Below are 14,122 nucleotides of genomic sequence, written 5' to 3' on the forward strand. Positions count from 1 at the left end.
GGTTTTCCTACTGGATTTGGTCAAAGTTGACCAAATTAATTTAATGCGTGGGTCTAAGCTGTCACTTAAGCCGCCAAATTGGCTGGACCACAAGCTCAACAGTTAACGCCTTGTAATCCTCAGCAACTTAATCTCATCTTCATGTCGGTGCACTGTTCACTGCCCACGCTCGCTATCTCATTACACTTTTTATTCCTTTATTTTACCTAAGACTTGATTTCTATCCACATAACTGCCTACATAAGTTGTATTTACGTAAATTTCTTTGTAAATTAATTTTGAACGTTGACATGCCATTATTAGGTGTGTTCAAAATGATTGGAAAGATTTCAAAAATCGAATAATCCAACCAAGGAAAAATAAATTATGAAAAAAATTTTCATAAAGAAATCTCCACTATTTGTTTTTTCCAAATTACAAACAGAAATTTAGCACATAAAAATTGATATTATGCACAATATTTTCTCCTAAAAGCCCAAGGGTATGGGATTGTTGTGTTTCTTGGCGATGCCTTGTGGTCTCTCCAGTCATCAACACCCTTTGAAGGTCATGGATTTTGTAACGTAACTCGCAACCAAAGTATATCAGAATCCTGCAAGGCATAACGAACCAAAACACAAAAGATAATGTCACGGAAGTTATAAGGAGACGTGGTTTATAAAATCGAGGATAAGTTGCACCTTAGCTTCGCGTGATTTTGAACTTTAATATTACCATTCTACAATGTCAAAAGCTATACATAATCCTTTGTTTTTTGAAGTGAAAAATCGTTCAAAACATCCTTCATATTTTGCAAAATAAATTTTTTCGTCTTTTACTTTTAAAAGTGTATGTTTACATCCCTTACAAATTTACATTGGTCAAATTTGGTCCGCATCTAAGTTTCTGACTAGTTTTTTTGTTGGAATCCACTACGTGCCTTGCACGTAATCATTTTTAAGGGCAAAATTATCAAATCAAAATTTATATAATCCAATCCATAGTTTCTCACATTTCACAACATGAAATTTTTTGCCCCTCACATTTCACAAAATTAATTGTTTCGTCCTTCATATTTTACAAAATAAATATTTTTATCCCTCATTGATCATGTGTACGAATAACTTTTTTTTAAACTAATGTATATATCTATTTGATTTCACTTGAATAATATGAATAGCATGTAATATATCTCTATTTGATTTCGCCTGAAGGTACTGCTCAAGTAAAATTAAAATAGATATATACAAGGGTTTAAAAAAATTGTTACTTTTCACTCACGTTCATTCCTTTACTCGAAAATTGAAAACAAAGAAGATATTTAATTCTAAATATTATCAAGTATTTATATTGAATTAAATTTGGACAGAAAATATTAATAAAGGAAAAGTATGATAAAAAGAAGTGAGTGATTGACATTTGACACTTTCAAATTTTAAGATAATCATAAGATAAGAAATTCAATTATTGGTCTTAAAGGTAGCAAGTAAAAGTTTCAATTTAAACTGTAATTTGTTAGCATGACTATAGAATTCGAATTAACACCGATTAATTAGATGGTCTTATTACACAACTCAATAAATGAATTATTACCAAAATAAAAAAGGTTACAAATATTGAATAGATTCACATGATGAAATCAAATATATATATATGGGTTTAAAACAAAATTATTAGATTTAAGCCCATGTATATATCTATTGAATAACATATGTACAACTACAATTAGTCTGTTTAGGTGAAATCAAATAAAAATATATTACATGCTAGTCGTACTGTTCAGGTGATATCAAATAGATATATAACATTGATTTAAAAAAAAAACTATTTGTACATATGGTCAATGAGAGATGTAAAAATTCATTTTGTGAAATGTAGGGGGTGAAAAAAATTTATTTTTTGAAATGAGAGGGACGAAATAATTCATTTTGTGAAATGAAAGAGATTATAGATGGATTATGTAAATTTTGATTTGACAATTTTGCCCCTAAAAATGATCACATGCAATGCACCTGATGAATTCCAGCCAAAAACTAATCGAAAATCTAGGTAGAGACCAAATTTGACCAATGTGAATTTGTAAGGGATGTAAAATTACACTTTTAAAAATGAGAGATCAAAAAAATTATTTTACAAAATGTGAGAAACCTTTTGAACAATTTTCCCTTTTTTGAACTAAAGTGCCAAAGTATTGCGAATCATCCTTTGTACAGGAGTCGCCTAAAATGTCACTATGACTATTTAAAAAATTGAATGAATGTTCAAGAAATATAAATTTAAGGCGAATTGTACCTTAGTTCCTCATGATTTAACTTTTTTTTTACATGACACTTCTATGACTTGAAAAATGATGCTTGCACCCTAAGCTTAATAAACAATTTCCTTCCTGAACTAAGAGCATCCTTAATATTTCAACTAGTTCCATCAAGGAGAATGATTTCTATTACTTTCATACTTTAATCTAAAGTATGAGGGTACTTAACATTTTCAATCCACTTGAAAGTTCATTAGTGTTCATGTTTAATTCACATCTCAAAATATATTCACCATCAAGAGCGGTCAGCTCAAAACCTTAAACTCACAAGTCTAAAACTAATGAATGTGACATACTAACCAAATTTCACTTGTGGTTCAATCTGGGATTTTATATGTTTTCAAATTTTAACATTGATTATATACGAAAGCCTTATTGGTATATTACGAAATGTTTAAATAAATTAAAAACAGCTTAGTGGGTTGAATGTAAACATAATTCATGGAAGAAAAGATTACCTTGAAAATGAAGCTGTACCCTAGCTCAAGAACGTTACGTATAAAATCAAGTCTTCTCCACATCATCTTCACGATTGGCCGCTCATAAAGTGGGTGTACCTCCAAGCAGCGAGAGTATGCTTTTTGATCCATGGCCACAATTACCAAATGATTGAGAAGAAATATTGTCTGGTCTTCAATTCTGAATCCCTCAAAAAGAGATCCATTAAAGAACCTGGAGTTGTCCATGCTGCACCTACTGCTGTGATGCTATAACAGTTTTGTTAACCGTGGCTGCTTTATATAATACTCTCTCCAACTTGGTTTTTTCATTGTCTTGAACTACCGTCATTTGTAAGAGAGAAAGAGAAAAAAATTTAACATTACGATATGGGGAGTAAAGATTCAAAGTTTTGGCTCGCATTTGGGAGCACATTTAACATTAGAAAAATGGTTTGTCTGACAAATATTCAATGTGAGATCTCAGGCATTATTTCTTCTTTTTTTTTTGGAAAAAGTAAACTAAAATTGGGAAACCATCGATAGGCAATGGAGACAATAAAAGTGAATTTGCATTGATATGGTTAGTTGGATGTAAATCGGTTTGCACTTCTCAGAAAGATGCATAGACAAATTGCGAGTGCAATGAATGTTTATGCAAATATCAGCTAAATTGTATACACACGTAGACAAACACACACACAAGTACATGGACACATCTATGTATAAGTACATGTACACCTCACGCATATATATTAGATGCGTGCATGTATATGTGTATGTTTGTGTGTGTATGTAGATGTGTATATATATAGACACACACTCTTATATATATACATACATACATATAATTAACAAAAAAGGAAAGAAAAGGAGAAACATTACAAATTTATTTGTGTTGTTATTTGATTTACTTTTTGCTTCTAAATAACTAAGACTCCTATCTAAGAATTCAAAGTTATAGACTCTTAATTCTCAAAGCAGTATAGTTAGGACAAGTTTGGAATCTCAAAATTGTTCTTAATATCATTTGGGAGTCTTGATTTCCCTTTCATTATAATAGCATACTAGCATAGGAGCACGTGCATTGCACGCTCCTTTTTTCTGGGGTCATACCTAGCTATGATCAATGTTTTGAAACTCGGACTGATAATTGAATCAATAAAGTGGCTGGGTCAAGATTCAACAAGCTTAACCTTGGTTAATTGATTTTTTATTTTTAAAAATAATAAACAATAAATAAGTAGAAATATGTAAAATCAACACAAAATTTTAAATAAATAATGGTCAAAATCGGTGAACTGTAAAGAAATAGATAAATCTCAATCTTCTCTTTCAATAAAAACATATAAAGCACTTTTGTAGTATTTTACCAAAACCGATTGATTATCAATCTTAGTGGAAATTCTAGAAATGCAATAGCCAAGTAAGTTAGAATACAGAAAGATAATTAGTTACATCCAAACTCGCCTAAGAAAAACTCCAAAAAAGATTTCATGTAGCAGCAACTGGCCGGACGTTCTTTAAGTTAGGCATTTTGTATTACTTGGAAAAAGTTTTGACCACCAAATACTCAAGTTAAACTGTTTACAATCTAGACTTATTTGAAAGTAGAGATTTCACTAAACAACTGAATTTAAAAACCTTGATTATTTTTTTGGTATTACGAAGTTTTGAGATTTGTTATGAACATGGGCATTAGAATTGTCGCGCCCCATTTTTTATAAGAAAAATAAATGTTTAGAAAGTGAATTCTTGATTTTGAAAAATGATTTTTGATTTACAAAGAAAATGAAGAAAACATGGGTCTAAATGGGACATGAAAATGCGACGATTGGACCCAAAATATAGTTTAAAAAGGGTTTTTTGAATGAAAAATGAAGTCGCCACTTGGTATAGAGTTAAGGTGTACCAAGTCACCTAAAAATGAAATTTTAAAAAAAATGGAAAAAACAATTCTTAAACGACTCCAAATCTACGTAAATCAAAGAAAAAGGTTCGGGAGTCACATTTGACGAAGGGGAAGGCAAGGATAAAAATCCAAGACACCCCTTCGATCTAGTTAAGGTTAGTTGCGTGATTTAGTCAAAGATTTTCTTATTTTAACCAAAGAATTTATCACATTTGGACGGACTATATGAATGCAAACCCTAGACCTAGGGGGCATCGGGGGGCAAAATTTCTCTTCAAGGCTTGAATGGTGCCAATCACATTAATTGTGATGCCCAACAATGATCCTTTGGAGAAGTCACAAATAATGCAAAAATATGAGACTCTAAGAAAAGAAAAGAAATAAAATAATTATAGAAGTATACATGTCTTAAGGGAGTGCATCATGTCGGGTACGGGGGACTAATGTTCGTGACTCAATTTTCCCTTTAATAGAGGGAATACGAGCGTGCTAAGGCTAGAAAAGCCAAACTCGTCCATATCCCATATCCAAGGGGTTATCTCTAGTCTAATCAGGCAAAATGCACTAATCTACCCCCTAATTTCCTAAATGAGATGCAAATCTAAATGTTATATACATAGGGGTAAGGGATATTTTATTAGGGAAAATATTATGTGAAAATGATAAAGATCCTAAAAAAATGGAAAAATATGCATGAAGTGTAATGTAATCATGCAAACATGATCTAACGAGGGAGGTCCCTAAGGGTCTAGCATTGGACTAGCCCATGTCTACGAATCCTCACTAGCATTGGACTAGTGGGAAATCGGAATAAAGAGCCACAACTAGCGTTGGACTAGTGTGGTGACGGGAAAGGAATCACAGCTAGCATTGGACTAGTGTGATAACATGCATTTATTATAATCTAAAAAAAATCAGATAAAACATAATAAAGCAAATAAACACATAGATCACATAAGGCACATAACACATAGGCATGATATCTAGATGCCAAAGCCCTACGAAAGCGGTAACACATAGCACATAGGCATGCAAATCACACCAAGCAATTAAAGCAATAAAGCCCTAACTATTACAAAAGGGAAACCCTACTACAATCTAAAAGGGGAAATGAAATAAATAATTAAATCCCCAACTATTACAGACTTTGGCATTTAAATGCCTTTCAAGTATTAGAATGAACGCGCGCAATAAAATTAAATAATAAAAAGAGATAATCGAATAAAATGAAATAAAGCATCCAAAATCATGCAATTGCACACATAAGACACATAATGCACATAAGGTCAAATAAAAAAGATAAAGGATAGAGTATACCTCCTTTGATTTGGAGCCCTAAGGAAATGGAATTACTCTTTGATTTACCAATGTGCTTGGTGAAGCTTCGCAGGCAGTAATAGCAAGTTGGGGTGGTGGCGGTTATGACGAAGACGAAGACGGTGAATTGGAATTGGGAGATGACGACGTCTGCCTTCGTCTAAGAGTTTTCATCTAGATTTGCAGAGAGCGGCAGCGGCCAGGGAGGTTGTGTGCGGTGGAGACGATGGCAGACAGCAACAGTGACGAGTGCGGCCTGGAGGTGGCTTGGGCAGGCGGTTGACCGCTTGTTGGTCGTGCTGGTGAAGAAAGGTGGCGCACGAGGTGGAGGTGCCGTGGCGGAGCTTGGATTGCGGCGGTGATTCCGGTTCTTTGCTAGGCCTCCTGGTCTTTGTTTCCTCACTTTTTGAGTCTAAGCCCTCTGTTTTAGTTTCCTTTCTCTTGCTCTGTTTTTTCTTTTGGTTCTCAGACGAAACCCTCTTCAATTCCTCCCCTTTATCTTAGTTTCCCTCTGCCCTTTCCTTTCTCCGCCGACGTCCCCCCCCCTTAGGCCAAGACCTTCCTCTGTTTCTGGTTTCTCTTTCTCAGTCACCAGCCCCTCAAATGAAACTTTAATATTTTTCTTCCTTCCCCTGCTCTCAGACCTCCCTTCCTTTTTTCTGTCTTTGAGCCGAAACCCCTCTCGGCCTTTCTCTGTTTTTGTCCTGCCGAGAGCCCTCCTTTTCTTTCCCTGTTTTTCCTTTGTTGCCCTGACCCTCTGCTCTCTTTCTGCCTGTCCGAAACCTTCCCTATTTTTTCTTGTGCTTTTTTTCCTCTGATGAAACACCCCCTTTTCTTTCCAGCTCCGTCGCCGCCCCTATTTCCTCTGTTTTTTAGCTCCCCCCACCTTTTTCTTTTTCCATCCCCTTCAGATGAAGTGCTCCTTCTTTTCTATCTTTCGTCGCCCCCTTTTTCTTTTCTTTTGTTTTCAAATCCTCAATCCTACAAGTGTCCCAATCTCCTCCCCTCCTAAGTGTTGTGTTGTCCAAATATAAAAGAGACACTTGTCCTAATGCATGTTCTCCATTTGTCTAGCATGCAAACTTCCACTAATTTCACACATTATTTTGTATTATTTTGTATTTTTCATTTTTCCCTTTTTTTTGAAATTTAGTATGAAGACAAAAATAATAAAATAAAATGAACTAGAACAAAATAAAAATAAAAACAAAATAAAAACACTAGAATTGAAACAAATAAAGCAAAATTAAATTAATTAAACCAATAAAGTTAAAAAATCAAAAATTTGGTGTCTACAAGAATCTCCCCAACCCACGGGACCAAATCCAAGCTTTAAAATGCATAAATAAGTTTCCAAGTCAAAAATTTTCTACTATTTAAGAACCTAAAATGCATGGTTAATAGATTGAATCCATGATAGACCTGGACCTTGAGAGAGCTTATAGTATAGTAAATTTTCTAATATAGTAAATATCTATGTTTTGAAACTCGGACCGGACAATGACTCGATTGAGGTCAGGGTCAGGGGTCAATGGGTTCGACCTCAGACGACCCATATAAGAACTGGATGATGTCATAAATATATTTAATTTTAAAAATTAATATACTATATAAAATTTCTAAAAATATAATAATCTAAAATATAATAATCTTGAGAAAGGTATCTTAGTGTATATTTGATGTTTCTAAGATATTTTACTAGAAAATACAAATAAAGTAACACAATCAAGTAGCAATCTATATAATTTAATGCATATTCAACAAGTTTAGAACTAAATTAGAGGACTTATTTGAAAAGTAATACTAGAATTTAGGGGTCAAACCAAGTTCAGAAGCTACGAATTATAAAATCTTTAGGCATGTTAATAGTTTTCTAGCACTCTAGGGGTCAAACCATAATATTGATAATACTTTGAAATCCTAAAACTCCATTCCCTAGTTCTTTCCGTTCTTCTTCTCTCATAATCTCATTTGCCGTCTTCGTTCTTTCCATCCTATCCGTATCCTTTCTTCTCCAGGCGATCTCTTCTTCTATTTCTTTTTTTCCCCCTTTTGACTTCTATATCTTTGCATTTCTTTCTCTATTTATGTACCACGCCAAAATCATCAACTTTATTTTTTCTTGTTGGGCAAAAATCATCAACTCACATTAAGTTTCTTCTGTCAAACGTTAAAGCTGGGTCTGTTATAGGAAAAGGTGGCTCAACCATAAATGATTTCTAGACACAATCTGGAGCATGAAAATCATCAACTTCTCTTCTTTTTTTTTCCTCAATTCTTTTAATTTTAACTTCTCTTCTTTTAATTTTACCACGCCAAAACTCGGATTTGTGAGAATATTTGTGATGGAATAGCCATATGTGGCTGTACCGTTGTGGAATCTGCCCTCAAGGATCGATGTCCATGTTGAAAATTTAGGAAGAAATATAGCAAAAATTGGATGTAAGAAACCAACAACCGAGGTAAAAATAGCAAAAATAGGATGCTAAAAATAAACCGGATTTTCCCGGTTGTTCAGAGTTTTTGGTCAAACCCGAGTTTTGACCGACTTTGACTGGGTCCTTGTTACCCAAGTTTTTCAACAAACTCGGACCCGGCATATCTCCGTTCCTATTCAATTGGCGAACCGATCAGTCCAGTCCGAGTTTAAAAACATGGGTAAATATAGTAAAGCTTTGACAACACTATTTATCAATGTTAAATTGTTCTTGTAACTAGTAACCAAAAGAATAGTCAAATTCCATGTTTTAAATTTAAGTATTTTGTTTCACAAATTTCAAAGAATTTTCCGGGAATAATTGCATTCAAACAAGGTTAGAATATGATTAGTTATGTTTTATTAGTTCTCGGAATCAATACCATTCGGGTAATTCGTCTCATTTTAATGTGCATGGTTTATTGTCAAGAACGACTTTTGTGCATGTGTTGGCAGAATTGCATTTAATTGAGATTCAGATTTTTCGTAGGGCATAATTTCTGAAATGGAACAAAAGAAAGGGAAAAAAGGAAAAAAAAATTGAAAGACACATATTCGTGCAAGAAGATAATATTTAGTGAGTGCCTATTAGTTCTCTTGGGTTGCTTAAATCTAAATTATGAAGATTAGAATAGGAATAACAAAAGTTAATACGAAAGGTTAATACCAAATGGTTCCTCTCTCGATACATATGTGTGTATAGTCTATAATTAATTAATTAATAATCGTATATAAGCCATACTTACTCTGTATGAAGTGGCACCCTTTTGTTAGTTTTTTAACACCTACTTCAATAACTAAACAAATAAATACCCTTTTGTTCAGACGGGATCCTCTGTCCAATTTTCTGTGTCCAATTTCCTGTCCAACACAAAACTACGTAGTTCCACTTATTCTTGTGGCTGACGTGGCACATAAAAATAAATGTCTGTTTGGCTCAAGCACCAAGCAACAGCCCTGTCAAATTGTAACCATTCACCGTGAATTCCTCCAAAGCAAACCACTAGCCTAACGGAAAGACATAGCAAAATTTGAGACATACAGAGAGACAATCAAATCCTTGGAAGTACAAAGCAAAATTTGCAGCTGGGCCTAACGGAAAGAATAATCCAAAAAAGAAGAGAGATCCAAAAGTATAATGGAGCCAAACAGGCATTTATTTTTATGTGCCACGTCAGCCACAAGAATAAGTGGAACTACGTAGTTTTGTGTTGGACAGGAAATTGGACACAGAAAATTGGACAGAGGATCCCGTCTGCCTTTTGTTAGTGCACAACCCAACCTAATACATAAAGAATGAGCACTCTCTCATCAGTAGTTTCTCTCCCTTTTTATTCATTTTAAGTTTTGCCTAAAATTTAATTTTATTGTTAATCAACAACAGTGATCAGTAACATCTAAATAACTACCCTTATAATTAAGTTGTATTTTCATAAATTTTTTCATAAATTAATTTTTCAAAGTATACATTTTCCCTCTTGTTTTAGTCAAAATCTGTATAAAGGATAATTTTTAAACGCATCATTATTCAGATCCCTTCAGGTGAAAAAGTTAAACACTCCTTTATTTATCTTCTCCAAGATATCACATTTTCTCACAAGTTAAATGGTCAAACTAATTATGTCCTCCCTCTAGAGTTAAACTTCCAAAGTCTTTATCTTTAAACATCAAGCTGAGATCTCAAACATAAAGTGATTTTTAAAATCTTGGGGGACGGCCGCCCCTTTTTTTTGTTATTTTTTTTACTATTTTATTGAAGCATAACTATGTGACGCCTACACCAGGCGGCAAAGGGAAAAACCCAATGGGGTCAAAGTTCACCTCCAACCCAAACTAGTGCATTACTACACTAGCTAAGCAAATTCCAAGAACTTATTATGGGTGTTGAAAATGATAGGAAGGATCACAAAATTCGAATAATCCAACCTGGTTTTGTGCGATTTACAAAAGAAAATTCTGATAGAGAAATCTCCACTATTTTTTTTTTCTCAAATTACAAAAAAAAAAAAGCACTTTAGCAGAACAAAATTGAAATTATGCACAGTACTTTTTCGCAAAACCCCAAGGGTATGGGTTTGTACTGTTTCTTGGTGATTCCCTGTAGTCTCTCCAGTCATCAATCACCCTCTGAAGGTCATGGATTTTGTTACGTATACCATAACAACAATTTGCATGCATTGTGCAAACTACATTCAGATCCTTACTTGGCTGACAAAATCCACTAAAGTACTGTGTGTCCAAGAATCTCATCTTTAATCCAATCTCACTGATAAAAGGATTTTTTTTGAGCCTGTTGAACACATCTTGCTCATTCTTACCAGGATATGTCTCTTTTGACCAGTACCAGAAGTTGTAAAACTGGAGAGTTTTGTTGTTTGACCTTACATATATGAAACCTGCGTTGGATTTGTTATTTGGGTCGGTAGAGTTGAATCTATATTCGTCACTAGCAATTTGGAAATCTGCATCCTCATAAAATCGTGGAAATGGATTTCGCAACCAAAGTATATCAGAATCCTGAAAGGCATAACCAACCAAAAACAAATGAAAATGTCATGTAACTTATAAGCAAAAGTATTTCACAGTTTGGGGAAGCATAATTTAGGATAAATCACATTTTGGCCGCTTGTTATTTTGCACTTTTTCACATTATTATTCTATGATTTGAAAAGTTAAAGATAAAATGCAGTATGAAAGTAACAGAATCTTATTTCGTAATGAAGTCACCTAAAATATCAATATAGCGCTGTTTAAATACTAAAATGACTATATGGTGTTCTAAATATATAAGTTTAGAGTATTTGCTAATTTAGTCCCTTGATTTAACTCTTTTTTTACATGACCTTCTTATAGTTTTGAAAATTATTCATAAAATCCCAATGCTTAACAAATAATTTCCATCTTGATATGAGGGTATTCTTAATATCTCAACTGGTTCCGTTGCAGAGAATAGTTTCCACCATTTAGACAATTTATATATAGCTTTTGAAACAATATGAGAGTTACATAAAAAAGCACTAAATTACAAGGGACTAAAGAGTAATTTTCCCAAAAATTAGGTAGGAAACATTATATTGCCAATCTAAACTTCAATTCCCTCGAAATTTTATCAGGAGAGATCAGCTCAAAACTTTAAATTCATAAGTCTAAATCTAATGAATTGGACATATTAACCAACTTTCACTTGTGATTCAATCTGGGATTTTTTTTTATTTTTTGAAATTTTAACATTGACTACTTTTCTCCTCATATGAAAGCCTTGTTGGCATATTTTGAACCGTTCAAATAACCTAAAAATTGTTTAGCGGATCGTATGTAACACAATTATGGAAGAAAAGATTACCGTGAAAATGAAGTTGTATCCTAGCTCAAGAATGGTTCGCATAAAATCAAGTCTTCTCCACATCATCTTCAAGTACTGTTCGCTCATGAAATGGGCCTCACCGGAAAAGTTTACCCCTTCTGTAGTAAGTGCATAACAATGGTGGTGCACCTCCAAGCAACGAGAGTATGCCTTTTGGTCCATGGCCACAATTACCAAATGATTCAGAAGGGATATTGTCTGGTCGCCAATTCTAAATCCCTCAAGGAAGAGATCTATTAAAGAACCTGGAGTTGTCCATGCTGCATTTGCTGCTGTGAAGATAACAGTTTTGTCGACCGTGGCTGCCTTACATAATACTCTCTCCAACTTGGTTTTTTCACTGTCTTTGTCAACCTTCATTGGTAATAGAAATAGAATAAGAGAAAAATTTTCAGACTGTGTTTGGGAAGACATTTGAAAATATAGAAATGGTTTGTGTGATGAATGCCCGATGCGAAATATTGTTGCTTTTTGTGGAAAATTGAAGTTCGATTGGAAAACTATCAAAATGAAATGGAGGCAGTCAAAGTGAATTTGCATTGAAATAGTTTGTTGGATGTACATTAGGTATAGTAACGAAACCTGATGAGCACTTTGCACTTGTTAGAAAGATTCATAGGAAACTGAGTGAAATGAGTGTTTTTGAAAATAGCAACTTAATTATACACAAGCACATGCGCACGTGCACACACATATATGCATGTCTGTGCATACATGTATTATGTCTATCTATATGAACATGCCCTAATTACCACAAAAAGGGAAAGAAAATGAGGAATATTACAATATTTTTTGTGGTGTTTCTTTTAATTAACTTTTTGCTCGTAAATAATAATACTCCTACCAAAGAGTTTAACTTTATAGATTCCTATTTTTTAATGCAGAATAGTTAAGATTGGTTTGGAATTTCAAAATTGTTCTTAATATCATTTGAAGATGTTGATGCCAGTTTTTATTGTATTAGCTTAGGAACACGTGCTTTGCACGTTAGACGAATTTTTTGTCATATCTGGTCATACAAATCTGGTTATGGAAGTTTGAAGTATTATGCAAGTCTCCATCTTCTCCTTCAACAAAATATATAAAACACTTTTTGCAGGAGTTTTACGAACCTAATCGATTACCACTCTTAGTGGAAATTCTAGAAAAGCAATAGCCAAGTAAATTAGATTAAAGGAAGATAGCTACTTACGTCTAAACTCTCCTAAACCTAACAAAGATTTCATAAAAAAACTCACCTGGGGATTTGGTGAAGATCGATTTCCACCGCAGGACTGATCACCAGAGCTAGTAGATGAAGAGGAGGAAACATTTTTTGCTTGTCCAGAACTGAAAACTTGGGATGCAAAAGAGTACTCTTTGGAGTCTCGAGAAGTGGGCAATGAGGGAGGATTAGGGTAACCTGAGCGGTATAGAACGATAAATACATCAGCTGCAATGACTAACACAGTCATCCAAATGATAACTTTGTTAAGATTCAGGGAGTGGTGGAACTGGCGGCTCAGTCCCTCCATTGGCTTCTCATCACCTCTTTTGCTAGTTTGTCCACCTTCTAAATCCATCATCCCAAATTCTAATAGCTTCTCGACAGAACTAGGATCAGTGAAATGCAAAGATGCTTCTCTATAAATGAAGATACTAGCCAACCTAGCTAGTTTCAATACCACATGTATTACTTGGGTTGGGGCCAATTTTGCCTATGTAATCCTATTTGGGATTTTTTTCGAAGTACAGATTTCGCTGAAGCGACTGAATATAAAACCCTTGAATTATTGTTTGACATTAAGAAGTTTTGAGATTTGTGATGAACATGGGCATTAGAATCTCCTCAACCCACGGGACCAAATCCCAAGATTTAAAATGCAAAAATAAATTCCAAGTCAAAATTTTCTTCTATTTCAGAGTCTAAAATGCATGGTTTGTAGATCGAATATATGTTAGACCTGACCCTTGAGAGACCTTAAGGTATAATAAAGTTTCAGATTAAGTAAACATAATAAAGCTTCTGACGACAAGATTTATAAACGTTATACAATACCTATCATTAGTAACCAAAAGAATTGTCAAGTCCCACATATGGCAAAATTTAAATGCTTTGTTGCACCAATTTCAAGAGTTTTTCCGGGAATCATTTGCATTCCAACAGCTGTAGAACATGATTATAAGTGTAGTTTGTCGAATCAATGGCAAGATGGGGCAATTTTTCTCATTTTAATGTGTCTGTTTTGTTGTCAAGAAAGACTTTTGTGCATGTGTCGACAGCATCGTATTTAGTTGAGATTCAGATTTCTGCTTACCAGAGATTTTATAAACAACAACTTGA

At 33.9% G+C, this 14,122-nt stretch overlaps 1 protein-coding gene and 1 long non-coding RNA gene across 3 annotated transcripts; both read right to left on the reverse strand.

Annotated features, from left to right (window-relative positions):
• Positions 1-364: 364 nt before the first annotated feature.
• Positions 365-6,836, reverse strand: LOC113772833. Of its 2 annotated transcripts, XR_003468706.1 has the most exons (3): positions 5,960-6,836; positions 2,752-3,072; positions 365-592 (listed from the first exon to the last, which is right to left on the reverse strand). It is a non-coding gene; the product is annotated as an uncharacterized LOC113772833 (long non-coding RNA). The 2 variants fall into 2 exon arrangements; XR_003468705.1 differs by lacking the exon at positions 5,960-6,836 and having other exon boundaries at positions 2,752-3,532.
• A 3,633-nt stretch (positions 6,837-10,469) lies between these two features.
• LOC113774465 (uncharacterized protein At4g15970-like) lies at positions 10,470-13,361 on the reverse strand. Its single transcript, XM_027318995.1, has 3 exons — positions 13,038-13,361; positions 11,779-12,153; positions 10,470-10,952 (listed from the first exon to the last, which is right to left on the reverse strand). The coding sequence occupies exons 1-3, from the start codon at positions 13,359-13,361 to the stop codon at positions 10,470-10,472; spliced, it is 1,182 nt and encodes a 393-aa protein (XP_027174796.1).
• Between the last annotated feature and the right edge of the window lie 761 nt (positions 13,362-14,122).

This window comes from Coffea eugenioides, chromosome 6 (assembly GCF_003713205.1).
Source record: "Coffea eugenioides isolate CCC68of chromosome 6, Ceug_1.0, whole genome shotgun sequence".
NCBI lineage: Eukaryota > Viridiplantae > Streptophyta > Magnoliopsida > Gentianales > Rubiaceae > Coffea > Coffea eugenioides.